The sequence below is a fragment of the Diabrotica virgifera genome, chromosome 6, assembly GCF_917563875.1.
Source record: "Diabrotica virgifera virgifera chromosome 6, PGI_DIABVI_V3a".
In the NCBI taxonomy this organism is placed as follows: Eukaryota; Metazoa; Arthropoda; class Insecta; order Coleoptera; family Chrysomelidae; genus Diabrotica; species Diabrotica virgifera.
The window spans coordinates 8,300,639-8,323,476 of NC_065448.1; the positions used below are offsets into that span (position 1 = coordinate 8,300,639).

A 22,838-nucleotide genomic window follows, 5' to 3' on the forward strand; every position below is an offset into this window, starting at 1 on the left:
TGCGTACACGTTAGCGTGTACCTAGACACAGCGTATTTTTATTAAAAAACAGCGCACAATTTATTTACAGTGTCTTTTACCAAATATTGTTCTGAAGCTGGTTTCAGGCTATATCTTAATATATTTTACTATTTTTACTGGGGCTTCTCCTTTAAATTAAGTTTATTCTGACGATTCGATTTGATTTCCATTTGGAAAATCTTAACAGAGACTTCTATTTCTTAAAATGTGAAATATTTGAATCTATCAGACCAATTATACCAACATCATAAAGAAATATTACAAAACAAAAATGTTATCTTTATACAATAACAATAAATTAATTATACGAATAATAGATAAGATAACAGAGTTATTTATATTGTATGCATACTAGAATCGCTTTTAATTGAAAGAACAAATAAAATCCGTCTTTTATAAAATATTTTAGGGAGTTTGACTGTAATTGAACTAATTTTGGTACGATTGTGAAGTGAAAGAATAATGAAAAATGTCGGACAGGTTTTGTGTTGTCAATATATTTTCGTAAATAATTGTTACTGTGTAATTTTCTCAGAGGTTCGATCCGAAGTGCATATCCAATGAATTGCCATACGTATTTAGAAAGACAATAACCCTGGAGTAATATTTTATTTGAAATCACGTATTTTTATTGTGTAATGTTCCCCTACGTCAGCGCTTGGTAAGTTATCTTTTCGTTTTTTATTGTACACTTTCAAACAATTTATCAAGAAATGTATTCTTTTCGTCCAAGTGATAAATAAATTAATAGTCAACAGCTCCCTGGGAGTCATTTTGATAGTTGTTTTACTCGTGACCCCAGTTTAAATATAATTAAAAAAAATGATAGGGAATTGATCCCAAAATTCAAGTAAAAATTAGTAATTATCGTACATGAAGTTACATCATTGTCATTGGTGATTAAGAAACCAATTATTTGTTTGTTGTTGTGTATAAACCATGTCCATATACTTTGTAGGTCTTTAATTTGATTGTTAGAAATGGATCAAGCTCAAGGAAATGTTGCAGGGGCTGCCTTTTACCAGCTTAGTATTACTGGTAAGTACCTGTTTGTAATACAAAGGGTATATTTAACATAATATATTATGAATTTAGCACAATGTAGGTGTACAATTAACCTTTGAGTCCGAATTCTTAGGTTATTTGCTATTGTTTTCTTTTCTTGTAACATTTTGTCATAATACATGTGATTTACAACAGTTTTATGATTTTTTTAATCCTTCACACTTAGCAAAACACAGGAAAACCACATGCAGGTTATTTATAATTCAGGGAAATCCAAATTTATAGTGTCGTGAACCTTGATACATAATTTAAATTTTTAAATAGATAATAATGACTTTTGGTTTATTCATGCACGTTTTTTGATAAAGAATATGTTAAACAAAATGATTAGTCATGATTAGGATTACATTTTTATTTTACTTTGTATGAATAATTAAAGATTTTGACAATTGTTGTTATAACTGATAAACTTATCAATTTTACTGAGAAGCATATGGGAATATTTCTAGATACAGTAAAACCTGCCATATCCGGATCAATGTGGCGACAGACCGATCCGGATATGAAAAAATTCGGATATCAGACCACTACTTTTACAGTCTCTGAAACGTTTTCTCCTTCATACATTCCAGTAATCAACGCCGTCAATAACTTTCGTCGATAGACACGTTTTATAGATTCTATAATACATTATTTTGCCATCTTTTAGTTCTTCTTTTAGTGCGTTGTCCGACTGCCTTTCTCGGTAGATTTCGGTAGATCCGGAAGGCACAGAACGGTCCGGATATGGGGAGGTCCGGATATGGCAGGTTGTACTGTAGTTTTAGAAGAAATATGGAGATATAATGTCTTCCTAGAACCATCACTATGCATGGGGGCTTCTACCTCAGATTTTCCACAATATCTATAAAACCTGCCATGTCATGTCATTCTTCTTCACTTTATGGCCACAGAAAACTATATTTATTTCTTAACAGCGTCCATTTATAAAAGTTTTAACAAAGCTACATCATAACAACAATAGATATTTAAAATATCAAACATCTCAGAATAATACAAACACTATAAGGCCCGCTTGCTCATTTGGAGTTCAACTCTAGTTCAGCACCATTACCGAGTTCAATGCATGAAGTGCGTACCACCGTACACAGCACTTCCTGACTTAAACTCGGCTATGGCACTGAACTAGAGTTGAACTCAGAATGAGCAAGCTGACCTAAGAATCATACAAAACTATAAGAAACTTATTTTAAGATACCTTAGGTAAACCTTATACCTCTACATACCACTACTCTTGAAAAAAGGTACAGAAAAACTTATGTTACCTGCCACCTTTCTATATTGGCCAATAGTTCTTTCATTTTTAGTGGCCGTTACTGATATGTTTACTGTATATGAAAAGAAAAATCTTCAATAATTTTAATAACGTTAGCTATATCAGTTTTTCTACTTTATACACTGAAACAAGATAAGATTAGGCTTCATTTGAAGTACATTAATCGTCATGCTAAAAGTTAAAGTAGCATCTCATGTAGATTAGCTACTTTTTAAGATTTTCAAATATCTATACGTTTATCCTAAAATTTCTTATTACACTGTCATTCCTACTTTATACCAATGAGAGTATGTAACAATGATACTGCACATCGACATATGTTTCACTTTATGTTTTGATTTAGGTAACTCGTTTGAAAATGAATCATGACGAATGGGCAAAGATAAAATGGAACAACTATATCAGGATCATCTTAAACTTGTCTGTCAGTCATAGAAGGTTTTAAATGTATAGCATTTCTTCTTAAAATATTATTGTTTTCATCTAACACATAATAAGATTGGGTTTTCTCAAATTTGGCAATTGAATGGTGGGCTACAACAATGTTGTAAGCGACATATTGGGTCAAAGTGAGGTTTTAATACAATATTATTGTATATCCAAAGACCAATGCGAGCATCTTTCAATCTGGCTAAAAACATTTTGCCTTCCCCGAGTTTTTCGTACCGCAATGTTGGTATCCGTATGTTCATAAATAGCTTGTCAATATGTTTTTTTCATCTCCTGCATAATCTCAATTCTGTCGCTTACAACATTGTTGTAGCCCACCATTCAATTATTTTGCCTGGAACCCACATGTTATCTTTAATGACAACCTTTTGACCAGGATCTACATTCTTATCAACAGCTAATTTATCATATTGAACTTCATTATTAAATAATTAAATTTTAATTGTGCTTGTAAAAGTTTATCCTCAACATTATTTTGAATTTTAGGATCTAACTCACACATTGAGGGGGAAGTTTTGTACATAATAATTCTGCTCATTAACCGCTTAACGTGCTTACCCAAGTTAACTCGGTTTTAAACTACGTTTCTACTTTCGCTTAACCGAGTTAACTCGTGTTTAAAATATTTGTACTATATAAAAGGCGCCTACGCGTTTTACCTCCTCTAGCGCTAAATAACGATATCCCCACTTGCATGGGCGCCCATACCTATAGGCAGGGGGGCCGTGCCCCCCCTAGCTTTTTGGGTGCTCTAAACTATATATGGTTATCCAAAATATACGAAATGTAATCTGCAACATCTTCACGTCTGGCCCCCCTAAAAATTTTTATATGGGCGCCCGGGCCCACTTGTTTTTTCGTTTCTAATTTTAAACTTTCTACTATCGACTGCCGACTGGGGTGGGATCACGATGAGTAGAATTCTATTTTGCTGACGTCACGTTCTGCCCTGACTGTGACGTACCTCTGTGTGTAACCCCTTGTTTTAGAGTGTATCACACTGTTAGCAATATTTAACATTATTATACTTGAAGTAATTGCGATTTTCTTCTCTTACTTGTAGTATTTTGTATGTAAAAAGTTACGACCGAGTTAACTCGGTTGAGCGCATGAGGGTATTTGTTATTTTATATTTTTCTAATAAAACATGCGTTTTTTGACCTTAGATTATATCTAGTGACAATAGTCTTGTTCGTAGTTTATTTTACTGTAATAAAATAAATAGGTAATTTTTTGACGTATTTTTGCAAATAAATGTGTGCTTTAAGCGGTTAACAGCTCACTTGGTCTAGCATTTAAACTTGGAATTATTGGTGTACTACAGTATTCTATTCTATATCTTTTCCCTACTCCTTGTGTTCCTTGATCATTTGTTTAATCATATGAATGGTCTTTTTAGCAAGACCAGGATAATGTGGGCTAGAAGTTATTAATTGAAAATTCAAATTTATTACAAAATCTTTAATTTCCATTGAATCAAAAGCCCTAATATCAGCTTAATACAGGGTGAGTCATGAGGAACTGTACATACTCCTACCTCGTATAGAGGCTCCTATGGGGAATAACAAATGACCATTAAAAAGTGTCTGCTCCCCTTGTTTATTAATATACAGGGCGAGTTTTGCATTTTGACAGAAATTTATATTCGTCATAATTTTTGAACGGTCAGATTGATGTGTCTCTTATTTTGGTCAATCGTTACACTATTACCACCTAATCAACTGATTTATTCAAACTAGAAAAAAATCAGGTCCGGCTTTAAGAAATTAGTTCGTTTGGGTCTTAGAAAAAGTTTCACCTTGTATACGCTTTTTGAAAACTCTAATATGAATTTTACAAATTGGACAAATAGGCAATTAAAATGGCATATTTATTTTTTCCCCACTTGATTACTTAATTTTTTATAAAAAATAAAATTTGACTATGAATTAAAAGTTTGGTAAAGTAAACCATAGATTTAAAAAAATTAACTTTTATTACAAAAATAAATTTTTTTTAACAAATATTTGATTTATGTTACCACCCAATCAACTGATTTATTCAAACTAGAAAAAAATCATGTCTGGCTTTAAAAAATTAGTTCGTTTGGGTATTAGAAAAAATTTCACCCTGTATACGCTTTTTGAAAACTCTAATATGAATTTTACAAATTAGACAAATAGGCAATTAAAATGGCATATTTATTTTTTCCCCACATAATTACTTAATTTTTTATAAAAATATCAAATTTGACTATGAATAATAATTAAAAGTTTGGTAAAGTGAATCATAGATTTAAAACAAGAATGTGTGTGTACTTTGTACGCACGTAAGAAGTTATACTTCTACTACATATTATGTGATTTTTAGGACTATACCAAAAATTTAAAAAAATAAAAGAATAAAACGCACACAAACACATTGAAAAATGCCACAAAGAAAAAATGATTTCTGGACGATAATAATTGTTGGCAAAAATTTTAAATACGCATTTGCTGAAAAAAAAATTATATAACAAATATACTTACAATCATAATATGCATAAAAAAATAAAAAAATAAAACTTGCATCGGGAATTGAACTCTTGAATTTCGTGCCGCTTTGACTCGTAATCGAAGCGTAGACTCACTCGTCCAATCGCACATTATTTATCATGTGGAAAAATAGGGTAACTGAACGGTGTACTGTTTGACAATTGTTTTGAAAATTATGTAGTTTAAATTTTGTGGAAGAAAATATAAAAATATAACAAAACAGTAAGAAAACAATATATTAGATGAAGATTGGTAGAACTTTTGTTGGTAATCAAATTAAGTATGTAAATCAAAGCATTACATACCTACTAGATAAATAAATCTACGCCAAAAAATCATAATTTAAAAATAAAAATCGAACCTAATTTGGGATTTCTCTCTAAAATCCGCATTCTTGAGAAAATAAATGTATGTATTTCAACCTAATCCAAATGTATAATTACAATATGATTATAATAAAAACTAGGACTTACCAAATTAGAATGAGTTTTCCTTGTCCAAAATAGTCCAAAAGTCCAAAAATATAGGTATATGAAAACTATTTAAAAAGGCAGTATAACTATTAACTAACTTTTGTTTGTTGTTTCTTTTCACACAAATTTTAAAACGCAACAACCATAAATAATCTAACTACAGCTGTGCCACAGCCACCATATTGAATAATTTTTGACATGTCATTTGAACATCCAATCAGAACAAAGTTATAATGCGCATGCGCCCGGTCGCTAGGTTTTCCCATATAAAAATTTACCCTCTATCGCCGGTAAAGAAGTATAACTTCAAAAAATTACTTTTATTACAAAAATTAATTTTTTTTTAACAAATATTTAATTTATGTTACCACCCAATCAACTGATTTATCCAAACTAGAAAAAAATCAGGCCCGGATTTAAAAAATTATTTTGTTTTGGTCTTAGAAAAAATTTCACCCTGTATACGCTTTTTGAAAACTCTAATATGAATTTTACAAATTAGACAAATAGGCAATTAAAATGGCGTATTTATTTTTTCTCCACACGATTACTTAATTTTTTATTAAAAAATCAAATTAGTCAAAATCGGAATTTTAACCTAAAAATGAAAAAAAAAAGATGAAATCACGGTTTAACTTACTACAACGTTCCATTAAAATTTTTTTTTTCTGAAATTTTTACAGCGCTTATCTCTTACCATTATGAAGACTATGACAATTGTTGTAGACTTTCAGTCTTCTTCTCGTAAAAGTTATAAATTTTTAAAAATGAAAGGTGCAGCTTCGTGAATTGCAAAGTTAAATCGCAAAAATTAAGTGAAAAAATTTAAAATTTATCTATTTGATCACGTCTATGTTAAACTATAGAGTCCAAAGAGCAGTGTTATGGGGAGTTTTAGATCTAGACGTGTTACAGAAAAAAAATGGTGAAACTTTAATTTTAAGAAAAACGTTGTTTAATTTTTTTTATTTTTATGGTAAAATTGTGATTTTGACAAATTTGATTTTTTAATAAAAAATTAAGTAATCGTGTGGTAAAAAAAATAAATATGCCATTTTAATTGCTTATTTGTCTAATTTGTAAAATTCATATTAGAGTTTTCAAAAAGCGTATACAGGGTGAAATTTTTTCTAAGACCAAAACGAACTAATTTTTTAAAGCCGGACCTGTTTTTTTTAGTTTGAATAAATCAGTTGATTGGGTGGTAACATAAATCAAATATTTGTTTAAAAAAATTATTTTTGTAATAAAAGTTAATTTTTTTTAAATCTATGGTTCACTTTACCAAATTTTTAATTCAAAGTCAAATTTGATTTTTTTATAAAAAATTAAGTAATCGTGTGGGGAAAAAATAAATTCGTCATTTTAATTGCCTATTTGTCTAATTTGTAAAATTAATATTAGAGTTTTCAAAAAGCTTATACAGGGTGAAATTTTTTCTAAGATCCAAACAAACTAATTTCTTAAAGCCGGACCTGATTTTTTTCTAGTTTGAATAAATCAGTTGATTAGGTGGTAATAGTGTAACGATTGACCAAAATAAGAGACACATCAATCTGACCGTTCAAAAATCATGACGAATATAAATTTCTGTCAAAATGCGAAACTCGCCCTGTGTATTATTAAACAATGGGAGCAGACACTTTTTAATGGTCATTTGTTATTCCCCATAGGGGCCTCTATACGAGGTAGGAGTATGTACATTTCCTCATGTATAGTGTTATAAGTAAAGATACGTCGACTAAAGATGTTACCTCGACCTATTTTAAAACTACAGATCAGGGTTGGCAGGTTAAAACCAACATGCTTAAAACCTTAGTTTAAACAGGGGTTTAAACCAAAACTGGTGTTTTTATTTCAAGTTTTTAATACATCTGCCGCAAATGAAGAAACTGAAGATATATAAATTTTATTTTTGTATTTTCGAACTCAGTTATTTGAATATTATTATGTTTGAAGATCTTTTTTCTGTTATATTAATTTTTTGTGTGTAAATAAAAATAAAAGTTGGCGTATGTCCAGTTGCACCAACAAATAAACAATTGATTTTTTGATTTGGATTGCCCGTTTATTTTAAAATATAATAATTGTCAAAAATCTGTCAATTTAAAACGGAAACTTTAACGATTCTCCCGAAAAATTTTAAATTTTTTACCATCAAATATAACAATAGAACACTTTTCGTTTCTTTCGAAAAAGGTTAAAATTTAATATCTTTTGAAAGAATCGTTAAAATTTCTGTTTTTAATTTGACAGTTTTTTGACAATTATATTTTAAAATAAACGGGCAATCCAAATCAATCGGTTATTTGTTGGTGCAACTGGACATTAATCATTTTTTTCATTGTTTATTACTATTATTTTGTAAAATAATTTATTCATTTTTTTTCTATTCTCATAATATGATTTCACTACCTGTATCATAATGAACTTCATTATGATCCATATTTTCATTACGATACAGATTTTTAACCAATAGAATCGCAATATGGCATTCACGATAAAGGTGGTGCACGCACAGTGACCGATGGCGAGTCAAATACATACGCTTTGACAGTTCTCAATATGTAAACAAACTGTCAAATTGACAAACTACTAATTTGTTTGTGTTACAAAATTAATAAATCTGAATATATTTTTTGTTGTAAATGATCATAGAAAAAATCGTGTATACAACTTGCATTTAATTATCATTATGAAGCTCGTACTCTATACGAAACTCGCCACTAGGCGGCTCATTTCGTATCCCCCATGTTCGCTTCATAATGACCATCATTAAATGCTCGTTGCATAATATACTATTAAAGTATTTAGACTTATAATACTTTGTATAAAATAAACCTGGTTTAAACCAAGTAAACCTGGTTTAAACAAAAAAACCCTGGTTTTTGTTTTTTGCAAAAAACCTCGATTTTTGCCAACCCTGCTACAGATGATCCCAAACCCTTTTTTTCAGTGCATCATTAATTTTGATGTCATATAGGATTTTAAGAATGTTGCAAATCATTACATGACATTTTAGTTAATTCTGACAGTTGTCAGAATATTTAATATTTTTCTCATGAGCATCTTTCAGTGCGTCACAGTTTTTCTATTTCTTTCTAACGCATTAAATTGTATGTGACAGAAAAAAACGCACGTCGGTGATTATATTTCGTCGGTGACATTTATAACATTTATTCTAGTTGTCAATGGATGGCACTATAATCGAAAAAAAAAAAAAAAATTATTTACGAATTATAATATAATATATCTACGAATGTAATCTGTACAGTTTATAAGACTATACAAATCAAAGAAAATACCATTTTATAAATGCAATAAACACAATTGATTTGTTTTTATTTATTTATTTATTAACGGGATAAACCCAATACACACAAAATACAATAAAGCAGAGCTTTCGTCATAATAATGAAAATATAAAAATTAGATACACGTAAAACTACAACTATAAAACAAACATAAAAAATAAAAAAGAATATAAATTATTTTCAAATGATGAAAACAACTGAATTAATTACAACAGTTAAATCTATTTAATTTTTTTTAAATTCAAAATTCAAGTCGCCCGATTTCTTGTTTAATAGAGGAGACTGATGAATCAAACAGATCTATTAGATGACTAAACTTGTTTCCATACAGGGCCAATCTACTAATTGGTGCATATTGACCATAATTTGTAGCATGCCGTTGTTCTTTGAATATTTGTGGAGTTCGTGTCAATCTAGCAGGTATATTAAAGCACACAAGACTTATCAATTCTTCGGAGTTAATAACACCAGAGATAATTTTGCGAAGATAACAAATATCCAACATGACTCTTCTGCGTTCAAGAGTTTGTAAATTTAATCTCATTAATATATTGTCATAAGTATAATTTCCAACTGTTAAACCCATCTTAAAAGCTGCAAAATGTAAAAATTTGTTTTGAACCTTTTCAATATTTAGGGTTTGATATGCATAACTAGGTGACCAGACAATAGAACCATATTCAATGATTGATCTTACGATACTACAATATAAGATTTTTATTGTGTGAATTGACAAATCTTTTGATGAACGTAATACAAAACCCAATATCTTAAATGCCTTCGAAACAGTATGGTCAATGTGAGAGTAAAATGTTAATTTACAATCAAATATTATACCTAAATCCCGAATTTCGTTCACACGTGTGACAGGAGTATTATTAATAAAATATGGATGGTGAATAGGCGAATGGGATCTAGCAAAAGTTTGGGAGGGGGTTGTTGGTGGGGTCTAGCACCACTCATAAAAATCATTTACTTGTGACTGAAGCTGAGAAATGTTATCCTCATTTTTGACAGTCTTATATATTTTAAGAGGATGGGTACGTATTTTCGGCTGCAATGCTATTCAAATGGGGATTCATTTTTTTCGAATCCTGAGAAAACTAATAAGTATTTTTGAAAAATTTAAACGCAGAATGAAAGATTACGTTATTGGCGAGGGCCGAAACTCCCTGAGAACTTCTATAATGTTTATTTTAATAAGTTACAGGGGTGAAAAACTAAGAGAAAATTTAGTGTGATATTTAATTTCAAATATCTCATTCAAAATAAACTTTTTATTTATTCTAAGGAACTTTCGGGCCTCGGTAATAATATAGTTTTTCATTCTGCGTTTAAATTTTTCAAAAATATTTACTGGTTTTTTCAGTATTCGAAAAAAATGAACACAATGTCCGTGGTAATATTTCCAAATCTATCTTTGTCACACAACGCACTCAGTCGAATAGAATATTGTCAGCATACTGTTAGTCAGACAGTGACAATCAGTGACAATTTTAAATATTTGACATGGCATCGGGAATATTTTGAGTTGTTGATTAAATAATATTGATATAGTGTATTTGATATTGTTATAGTGTATTTGATAAATAATTGATTTAAGACGTGAACTTAATAAAAAGTTATTTATTGTGTATTATTTGTGGAAGATCCAGGCAGAGAATACATCAGGATAATATATTCTGTGATCCAAGTATTTTGTTGTTAAAGATGTTCAAAATTGTAAGCGTTCCATAGTAACAATATACACTGGGGTGCAAAATTAACCGGACACCTTAAAAATGGGTCATTTTTTATGTCTGGAATTTCCGAAACCTGTTGTCCGATTTAAGTTATTTTTTAATATATTATTGCCTTATTCTTTAACAATATCGTTGTAACAGTATTGTTGCTAAACAGTTAAATTTTCATTGTATACCGGGTGTACAAATCAAACTGTTTTTTTCGCAAAGTTCGCATCACGCTGTGGAACATTCTAGCATTTATAAAATACTGAAATTAAATTCAAACTATAGCCTCATGTTTTCTCAACATTTTGTTTTTTGATTCATTCGCTTACACTGGACCATAAAAAAGTTAAGTACGTTAACAACTAGCCATGTTTTTCATCAATACATGGTGTTTTAAATAAGTATGGCCAACTTTAAGGGGAAATTCTGCATAAAAAATAATGAGAGTTTGCTTTATAAACGGTATGTCTGCAAATGCTTCGTTTCCGAGATAGGGGGTGTTGAAATTTTTATTACAAAATGACGATTTGTTTATTGCTTTAAAACCGGTGGAGATATGCAAATGAAATTTGGTCGGTTTTAAGACGTAGTTATTGCACATTTTTTGATATACAATTAAGCATTTAATATTCACCATTGGCGCGCATACGGGTAATAGACCCGCTCATATTACCCGTATGCGCGCCAATGGTGAATATTAAATTTTTACTTGTATGTCAAAAAATGTACAATAACTACGTCTTAACACCCATTAAATTTCATTTGCATATCTCAAGCGGTTTGAAAGCAATACATAAATCGTCAGTTTGTAAGAAAAATTTCAACACCCTCTATCTCAGAAACGAAGCATTTCCGGACATAGGTTTATAAAGCAAACTATCATTATTTTTTCATGTAGAATTACTCCTTGAAGTTTGCCACACTTATTTAAAAACACCCTGTATTCATGAAAAAACATGGGTAATTGTTAAAGTACCTAACTTTTTTATGGTCCAACATAAGCGAATGAATCAAAAAACAGAATGTTGAGAAAACATGAATCTATAGTTGGGTTTTAATTTTAGTATTTTATAAATGATAGAATATTCCACAGGGTGATGCGAATTTTCAGAAAAAACACAGTTTCATTGGTACACCCGGTATACAATGAAAATTTACCCGTTTAGTAACAATATTATTACAGCGATATTGTTAACGAATAAGGCTATAACATATTAAAAAATCACTTAAATCGGACAACAGGTTTAGGAAATTCGAGACATCAAAAATGACCCATTTTAAAGGTGTCCGGTTAATTTTGCACCCCAGTGTATTATTATAAAATCACTTTAACACTTTTCCTCTTTTCTCGATTGAGTATTAGTTTTTGTTGTACATATAAATTATTACAATCACTGAATACATAGTCATTGAAAAAATTATCACATTTATTAACTGAATTAATAATTTGCAATAATAAAAATAACAGTTATCCAAGAACATTCAAAAGTTAATTAATTAAAGTTAACTCTTTAAATTAATGATGACATTTTCATGTAGAATGACATTCTAGTAATGTTTACATATCCATACCAGTGTGAATTATTGTACTACACGTAATTTGCCATGTAAAGACAGAAAAAGTAGGGATACCTGTAAAATATTTGCGAATTATGTACCGATGGCCTTAACATCATCAGCAAACATTAAAAAGTTAACTTCCTTAAAAATAGAGTGAACATTATTCAAGAACAAATTAAATAGAAGGGGGCCACAGTGGGAACCTTGCGGTATTCCAGATGTAGCTGTAAAAGCATTAGAAAGAAAACATCCTATTTTTACACTTAAACTTCGATTAGTCAGGTAACTTAGCATCCAATCAAAGAGACTTCCAGAAATACCATATGCTGTAAGTTTCACAAGTAACATATATTATGATTGACCTTATCGAATGCTTTAGAAAAGTCAGTATAGATGGAATCTACTTGTAACTTGTTTTCCAAAGCAATAACAATGTCATTCTGATAAAGAAGTAAATTAGTTACTGTAGATTTACCCTGTACAAGTGCTGTTCGTTCACCAGAATACTACTGAATTCACAAGTAAGCTGCTTAGTAACTAAATAATCTAATAATTTTGGAATTGCTGATAAAGTACAAACTGCTCTGTAGTTTTCAACATTTGACTTTGAACCAGATTTAAATATAGGTTTTACGTAACTACGTTTCCAGCAATCAGGGAAAACCCCTTCTTGCAAAGATTTATTAAAGAGTATATACAATGGCTTAGAAATAGTACAAACACATTGTTTTAATAGATAGTTAGGAATGCCATCAGGGCCAAAATTTAGTTTAGGAGACAAATTGTGAATACTCTCAAAAATAGTATTAATGTTAAAAGAGCATGAACTCATGTTACCAGCATTTTCAAATTGATATTGTGGGGGATAGTATTGTGGTCAGTGAACACCGTAGAAAAAAAATTGGCGAATAGATTCACACCCTAAATATAAATGGCAAGGTACCTCAAAATTTTTCTTGCGACTGTTTATGTATTTCTAAAAAGTGCGTGAGTCATTATTAATTCTAAATTCAGAATCTCTAACATATAAATTATAACAATCTTTACTTAGTCTACTACATTCAGATCTTAAGTTATGAAAAATAATAAAATCATCATAATTGTTGAACATCTTATACCTTCTATGATATTTTTTCTTTTCTATTATTAATCGTTTTAACTCCGGGCTACACCAAACTGGAAATGTACTTGTCTTACATACTTTTTGAGGAACATAAGAAAATATTACATGATTGATAATATCGTAAAATTTAGACACAGCGTCCTCAATATTCAAAGCCTTTAGTGACTCCCAATTTATTTCCAACTGTCAGATTTAACTAAAATGGCATGTCACTAAAATGTATTATCAGTAGTAATTGCACAAGAGCTCTGAAATTATTGAATTTTTCTAGCAAAAATTCTATATTAATTTCAGAGGTCGAGTGCAATTTGTTGCGATTATTTCATGAATAAAACTGTTCAAAACCAAAATTTTATTGTAATTTATTTATGTAAGTACCATTAAACACACATTTTTTTATAAATATTTGACGATTGAAAGTCATCACTTTTATAATTTTTAAAACATTAATTGTCATTAATGTCACTGAAGGTATTTTTTCGTAGCAACGAAGGGCATCTGACGTAATATACTTAACGACGGGAGATTATAAAAAATTATCGATTTAATTCAGATTTCTGTAGCTTTCTATTGGTCAGAATCTCTATGAATGAAATAATCACGGACCTATCCGTAATCCTATCATTTGTGACGCACTGAAAAATGCTCATGAAAAGAAGCATGTATTGATATAAACATCAATATTTATACAAATATTTGCCAGAATATTAACATTTAAAATATTTTAATGTAAAAATAAATGACATAAAATATTTATATTTACATCGCTGAAAAATACTAACCTGTAGAAATTATAATTGTCATTTTACCATATAATTTGTAAAAATACTGTCACCATCGATTATTCTTGTGTCAAATTATCTTTATTCGCATCATTGATTGGTTATCTATTTAGAGTATTGTCATCGCCAACCAATTATACATCTTTAAGTATAAGTCGTTTTAATATGCAAATACCCATCAAGGAATACATAATTTTGCACATAATTATGCACATACATACTTTTTGAAGTTATACCTCTTTAGGCATGACTGAGAATGAATTTTTATTATCCTGGGCACATGCGCACACAGACAGTATGTTTTTAGTTGCTAAATCATTCAACTTATGTATCAGCGCAAATAAGGTTTGAAAATGATATATTAGTGTTTTTAGTAGATATATTTATTATAATTTTTGTGTCTTTGGATTTGTCTTCCCCGGGAGTAAGATAATAAGTATTAAACATTTTTATATTTTTATACTTCACTTGATCTATTTGTTACTCTGATTTGTAATTACGTCCGAGAAGTCGTGTAAACAAAGCCTTGATGGGTTATTGGTAGAGCATTCTCTATTGGACGATTCTTATTATTCTTTTTTTTTTTTAATTTTTGGTATTGTTTTAATAAAAAAATTTTGAAAGTGGTAATATCAAAATTAGTTTAATAATTAAACAAAATATAAATAAACTGTTTTAAGTATATTTATTTCGTTGATAGAAGTATAACTTCATTATAATAGAAGTATAACTTCTTCCGTGCGTACAAAATACACACACATTCTTTTTTTTTTGTCACTTCCAACTGTAATGCGGTAGAGAGAATTCGATAATCTGTGACGCACTGAAAAAACGGTTTGGGATGAAAATCACAAAATACACTTGACATTGATTGACAATTGTTTTGATGTCATTTTTCGATAGCTACCTATGGTTTTAAAGTAATTATGAAACAATGAATGAAAAACCACGATTTAGCAAAATTATATATTAATATAAAATGTCATAATAAATAATAACATGGGAACTTATAAAAGTATATAGATTATGATTTGTTTATGGTAACCGCTATAAACTGCAAATTCCATAGGTGGGCCAACTGATATGGGAAGGGGCTCTTAATTATCATGTTCACATATTATGATAAAAATTGATGCCTATTGTTAAAGATAACGATTATTAAGATATATTAAGATAACAATTTACTACATGAAACAAATTAGCAGCGTTTGAAATATCTATGTGTACCTATTGTTTAGAGGACGTTTTCATTTACAAATTTTATTTTCGTTTTCATTTACGAATTTAATTGTCAGAGATTTTCATTTTAATAATCTTTTCAGGAAATTTAGTTTTCTTAAATTATAATCATTTGTTTAACAATATTTAATAATTATTTAATACTTAGTTTAGTATTTGTGTTATGGTTAGGGTACTTTATTTTTGTTATTTGTAAAAATGGGGACATCCCGTAACAAATAAATAAATTAATAACAAGAGGTAGTAACTAAATTCACCGGCACAAAATTCCGCCATCCAAAATTTTTGATTAAATTTGATTAATTCCGGTAACGAACATTTTTTGCTTAGATGACATTATACAGGGGTGAATGGAAGCATTGTATTTTTTCCTAACTTTAAAAGATTTTTTGAAAAAATTGGGTGGCTAATTTTGTTACATACTCCTTTTGTATTATCCTGGAGGTATCCCTAAGATTTTGTTTTTTGAATTATCCGAATATCTCTTTTCTTGTAAAACCTGTAAATAAAAACACTGCTTTGAAGGTTTATTTAGTTAAAAATATCAAACGCACTAAAATTAACAACACAAAACAAAGATGATGAAAAGTGCCCCCAACTCGATTCGAATTCCATATAGGTCACCGTTAAGCAGATATAGTGAAATTAACTTTCTAAAATTTTTAGCCCCCTAGGTGGTCTTGTGACCCACCTAGAGCCTCATTAAGGTTTTTATGTTTTTATTTTTTATCTCAGCTGCATCGAGAACTAGCGAAAAACTTTAAATAAAAAAGTTGTAAGCTTTAAAAAGTTATGTCCGAAAAAAATTTTGTTTTTAATTTTTGGCGGGAAATTTAAATTTTAGAACGATTTCAAAATTTTAAATGAGTATAAAAAAATAACTAAGGCATTCGTTTTCACGAAAAAAATATATCACGTGTATTTTTGCATAATATTTCACCCTGAATTTTTTCAAATTTTTAAAATTGGTGAAACGCACCTTTAAAAATAAAAAACCGCATTTTTTCGGTTTTTTTTTCGATTTTTGATACAATTTTATACATATTTTTCAAAAAAGGTAACACCATGACTGCAGTAGGTGAAAACTGAAAAATAATTGGGGTTTGTCTAATAAAATTTTTTTGTAACGCCATCCATTTTCAAGATACAGGGCGTTGAAGAAAACAAAATTTTACACATTTTTTACGATTTTGCCGAAACTACTGGCAACATTGTAATAAAATTTGGTGAGTTTCAAGGGATAGTTGTTGTGCATTTTTTGACATACAATTAAGAATTTTATATTTATCATTGGCGCGCATATGGGTAATGGCCTAAATTTTTAAAGAAAAAAGATAGTACGCCACTGACATATTTCAAATTAACAATGTTTTTGTATTCCACGCTCAATTTGTGACAAAAAATCTATCTTACTATTTTTTCATACGACGCGCCGTTTTGCTGCAAAAAATAAAATATCTTAACGCTTCCAAAGTATTCGAATTAGTTTTTATAATAAATGTACCAGTGTATGTAGATGTAGAAACTACTAATATTAGTATGTAGTATTTTATTTCATAGAAGTTTGAATACTTTGTAACGGTTAAGATGTATTATTTTTTGAATATAAACGGCGCGTCGTATGAAAAAATAGGACGATAGATTTTTTGTCACCAATTGAACGAGGAATTCAAAAACGATTGTTAATTTGAAGTATGTCAGTGGCGTACTATCTTTTTTCTTTAAAAAGTTCAGACCATTACCCCTATGAGCGCCAATGATAAATATAAAATTCTTAATTGTATGTCAAAAAATAAACAACAACTACCTCTTAAAACTCGCCAAATTTTATTACAATGTTGCCAGTAGTTTCGGCAAAATCGCAAAAAATTTTGTTTTCTTCGACGCCCTGTATCTTGAACATGGATGGCGTTACAAAAATTTTTTATTAAGCAAACCCCAATTATTTTTCAGTTTTTTACCTACTCCAGTGACGGTGTTACCTTTTTTGAAAAATATGTATAAAATTGTATCAAAAAACGAAAAAAAAAAACCGAAAAAATGCGGTTTTTTATTTTTAAAGGTGCGTTTCACCAATTTTAAAAATTTGAAAAAATTCAGGGTGAAACATTATGCAAAAATACACGTTATATATTTTTTTCGTGAAAACGAATGTCTTAGTTATTTTTTTATACTCTTTTAAAATTTTGAAATCGTTCTAAAATTTAAATTTCCCGCCAAAAATTAAAAACAAAATTTTTTTCGGACAGAACTTTTTAAAGCTTACAACTTTTTTATTTAAAGTTTTTCGCTAGTTCTCGATGCGGCTGAGATAAAAAATAAAAACATAAAAACCCTAATTAGGCTCTAGGTGGGTCACATGACCACCTAGGGGGCTAAAAATTTCAGAAAGTTAATTTCGCTGTATATGCTAAACGGTGACCTATATGGAATTCGAATCGAATTGGGGGCACTTTTCATCATCTTACCCGGCTAGGCCCATTAACAACAAAACAAAAAAAACTCAATAGCGGGTATGTCCATCTCTCGCAGAAACTACTCGCAATCTGTTTGGCATCGAATAAAGATGTGTTTATTCTATTCTTAATTCATCCCATAAATAGTCAATAGGATTGAGATCTGGGCTACATTTTATAAATCGGGGCTGTTCTAATTTTATAAATCCAACTTTTATTTAAGATATTTATGTTTATAAGTCATTTATTACAGCTCTTACAAGAAAAGAGATCTTCCGATAATTCAAAAAACTAAATCTTAGGGATACTTCCAGGATAATACAAAGGAAGTATGAAACAAAATCAGCCCTCCAATTTTTCCACAGAATTTTTTCAAGTTAGGAGAAAATACAACGATTCCGTTCACCCCCGTATAATGTCATCTAAGCAAAAAATTTTTATTACCGGAATAATAACAAACGACATCATTACATGTATCTATAAACTGATGAAAGAATCCTGAAAATTGGAGTACAAATGATAAAGTTATAGATTGTCAAACTTAAGGTACTAAGTAGTACCTTTAGAAGACCAAAAATAATAATTTTTTTCAAGAATTTTTTTCTTTAAACCTTTATTAAAAATGAACATAAAACTTTTTACATATTAATATATACCTCTTAGAGAGTACAAAAAATATATCTTTTTTCATTTATGCACGCACACTAATATTGTAGAGAGCGTAAAACTCTAGGCCTCGAAAAATGATGGCGGACAGTTAATCTCAGAATTGGGATATCTGAAACAAAAAAATCGTGCGGAATTTGAAAAAGGAAGGTTTCTTACGTGACAATTTACCACAATTTGACCAAAAAATAAAAAATAAATATTTTTTAACCATGAAAACTGAAGAAAAACGGGCGATTTTGTCAAAAAAATTTTTCAAATTTCCGTAAAATTTTTTTTTTGCGGAATTTTTCACTAACGTTGGTAAATTATCACGTAAGAAACCTTCCTTTTTCAAAAGCCGTACGATTTTTTTTGTTTGAGAGATCCCAATCCTGAGATTAACTGTCCGCCATCGGAACTACTTTTTTTTGAGGCCCCGATTCATACGTCTTAGTTGTCCGTACTATCTAAAACTCTTGTCTTCAATGGTGTCCGTTGATTATTGTTGTTTCAAGAGCCCTCTTTATAATAATTGTCATTCCAACATTCCAAGGTACTTGTAGGACTTACCATTCCTAATTTCATAGTGGTATAGCACTACTATTTACTTCAAGTCTGTGTTTCCAAGAACTAGATATTCTGTCTTTTCCATATTTATCGTCAAACCCAAGCCTGATATTCTTTGTCCAAGTTTCTGATCATATACTTTACACCCTCCTCATCCTCAGTTAATATGATCATCAGTACATCAGCAAAGTGCAAAATGAAAAGATTATCGTCATCATAGTCATAGTCATACTTTATTGATCCTTTAAGACATTCAAAATAAATGTATAGGATACTTCACTACAGAATTCAGTATAAAAAAAAACATTAATATGTATAATACAATATTCACAGTGTAACAAAATTGACAAAACATAAAATATATAAAATAACATTTTTACAAGTAAAATATGAAGCTACTGCAGTTTGTCCTCCAGATATTCATTTATAGAATAATATGCTTTTCTTAAGAGTAAATCTTTAACATTTTTTTTTAATTTAGTGGAAAGTGGTATTTCTTTCACAGTTTTGGCAAATGGTTGTATAAGGTCAGTCCCATATATCTGAAGCTATTTTGAAATTTGGATGTTCTGTGTTTAGGAACTCGTAAAGATTCAGCACTTCTTGTATTGTAATAGGGATTGTCTGCATTTACTTGAAATGTATTTATTTCCTCTTTTACATAAAGTAAACATTTATAGATATATGTATAGGCAGTAGAAAGTTAAAATTTGATGTTTAATAAAAATTGGTTAACAAGATTGTTGATAATCCAAATTAAAAATTTTATGGATTATTTCATTCATAGGAGATTCTGACCAATAGAAAGCTACAGACATGCAAATTAAGGTGATAATTTTTGATAATCTCCCGTCTTTAAGCATATTACGTCAGATGCCCTTCGTTGCTACGAAAAAAATACATTCAGTGACATTAATGACAAATGTTTTAAAAATTATAAAAGTGATGACTTTCAACCGTCAAATACATATTTATAACAACTGTGTGTTTAATTTCACTAATTGGTACTTACATATACAGGGTGTTAGTAAATAAGTATGAAATATTTTAAGGGCTAATTCTACATGAAAAATTAATGCCGGTTTGCTCTATAAACATATGTGTCCGCAAATGCTTAGTTTCCTAGATACGGGGTGTTGAAATTTTAATTTCAAACTGCCAATTTATTTCTTGCTCTAAGACCAGTTGAGCTATGAAAATAAAATTTGGTGAGTTTTAGGAGGTAGCTATTGCGCATTTTTTGACATACAATTAAAAATTTTGTATTCATCATTGGCGCGGATACGGGTAATAGTCTGAATTTTTTTAAAGAAAAAAATTGTACGCCACTGAGATATTTCAAATTAAAAATGATTTTTATATTCCACGTTTAATTTTTGATAAGAAACCTTTCTTGCCTTTTTTCATATGATGCACCGTTTTTATGCAGAAAAATAAAACATCTTGGCGCGTATTTATCATTTCTTAATACGTCATCAAGAACTATCCAATATAATAATACTAAACTAGAACAATAACAGAAAATATTACTAATAATATTTCAACTAGGTGCAAAGCTGCAAAAAATGTTTAAAATGACCTCCTTTAGAGGTTATAGAAGAATTTTATATTCATCATTGGCGCGCGTACAGGTAATTGTCTGAATTTTTTTAAGAGAAAAATAGTACGCCACTGAGATATGTCAAATTAAAAATCATTTTTGAATTGCTGGTTTAATTTAAGACCAAAAATATTTCTCACCTTTTTTTCATATGCGGCGCCGTTTTTATGTAAAAAAATAAAACATCTTAACGTTTACAAAGTATTTGGACAAGTTTCTATGCATATGAAAACTACCTCATATACTTTGTAAGTGATAAGATGTTTTATTTTTTTGTATAAAAACGGCGCCTCGTATGTAAAAAAGGTAAGAAAGATTTTTTGTCGTAAATTGAACGAAGAATTCAAAAATGATTTTTAGTTTGACATATCTGAGTGGCGTACTATTTTTTTTTTTTCAAAAAATTCAGACCATTACCCGTACGCGCGCCAATGATGAATATAAAATTCTTCTATTACCTGTAAAGGAGATCATTCTAAACATTCTTTGCAGCTTTGCACCTAGTTGAAATCTTATTAGTAATATTTTCTGTTATTGTTCTAGTTTAGTATTATATTGGATAGTTCTTGATGATGTATTAAGAAATGAAAAATACGCGCCAATATGTTTTATTTTTCTGCATAACAACGGTGCATCATATGAAAAAAGGCAAGAAAGGTTTCTTATCAAAACTTAAACGTGGAATTTAAAAATCATTTTTAATTTGAAATATCTCAGTGGCGTACTATTTTTTTCTTTAAAAAAATTCAATCTATTACCCTATGCGCGCCAATGATGAATACAAAATTCTTAGTTGTATGTCAAAAAATGCGCAATAGCTACCTCCTAAAACTCACCAAATTTTATTTTCATAGCTCAACTGGTCTTAGAGCAATAAATAATTTGGCAGTTTGAAATAAAAATTTCAACACCCCGTATCTGGCAAACGAAGCATTTGCGGGCATATGTTTATAAAGCAAACCGGCATTATTTTTTCATGTAGAATTAGCTCTTAAAATTTTTTATACTTATTTACTAACACCCTGCATAAATTACAATAAAATTTTGGTTTTGAACAGTTTTATTCATGAAATAATCGCAACAAATTGCACTCGAACTCTAAAATTAATATAGAATTTTTGCCCTCGTGACACTTTGACATAATTTCACTCGCCTTCGGCTCGTGAAATTAAAACTGCCAAAGTGACACTCGGGAAAAATTAAATAATTTTAGAGCTCTTGTGCAATTACTACTGATAATTTTTTTTTGGGTAATGAACACTTTGGTACTATCTATTGAGTTCCCCCATAAAATTACATTATAGCACATGTGGCTGTAAGTAAGGCTATAATAAACGTTTATTAATGCGGATATGGGTAGTGTGTTTTTAATTCTAGATATAGCATAAAAAGCTTTATTGAATTTCATGTTCACTGAATTCACTTGGTCTGACCATTTCAGATTAGAATCAATGAACACACCCAAAAACTTTGTAGAGTGAGTGTTGTATATCTATGTACCTACATGTACTGCCATTGTCATAGTGCTGAATTTAAATATATTTTAAATAGGTTTGCTATCTTTGCTATCTCTAACCGTCCATTAGGACTATCTCGTATATATTTTTCATGTATTTTTACTTGTTTTCAGTTGAGTCTGCCAACTTAAGACCTAGCATGCTCCTCAAGCCTTACGTAGAGATCCTAGTAGACGATAGGGGCGCTCAAAAGACTGAGACGGTAAAAACGAGTAGCTGCCAACCGAAATGGAACGAAACATTTACTTGCTTGGTCACACCTCGATCGAAGATCCTTTTCCAAGTCAAGGATCATTACAGATATAAAAAAGACACTGTCATAGGAGAGAAAAAAGTCGATTTGTTTATGTTATTGTTTCATTTTAACGGAAGATGTGATAATTTGGATGTTACGTTAGATCTCATGGGCGAAGCGAAACAGAACGATGGTCCACAAAAAGTTGGTGAATTAATTTGTACATTTAAGGTAAGTGATGGAGTGTTTATTTCGATGTTTTGCTAAAT

General features: G+C 29.8%; 1 protein-coding gene across 2 annotated transcripts in view; it reads left to right on the forward strand.

Annotated features, from left to right (window-relative positions):
- The first annotated feature begins 377 nt into the window (after positions 1-377).
- Positions 378-22,838, forward strand: part of LOC114332007 (E3 ubiquitin-protein ligase Su(dx)) — a 52,682-nt gene continuing 30,221 nt past the window's right edge. For both annotated transcript variants that reach the window (XR_007698860.1, XM_028281704.2), the window contains exons 1-3: positions 378-682; positions 980-1,059; positions 22,448-22,800. Coding sequence is in view for 1 of the 2 variants with exons in the window: in XM_028281704.2 (XP_028137505.1) it covers positions 1,002-1,059; positions 22,448-22,800 (411 nt within the window). In the remaining variant the exon portion in view is untranslated. The remainder of the gene's footprint in view (positions 683-979; positions 1,060-22,447; positions 22,801-22,838) is intronic.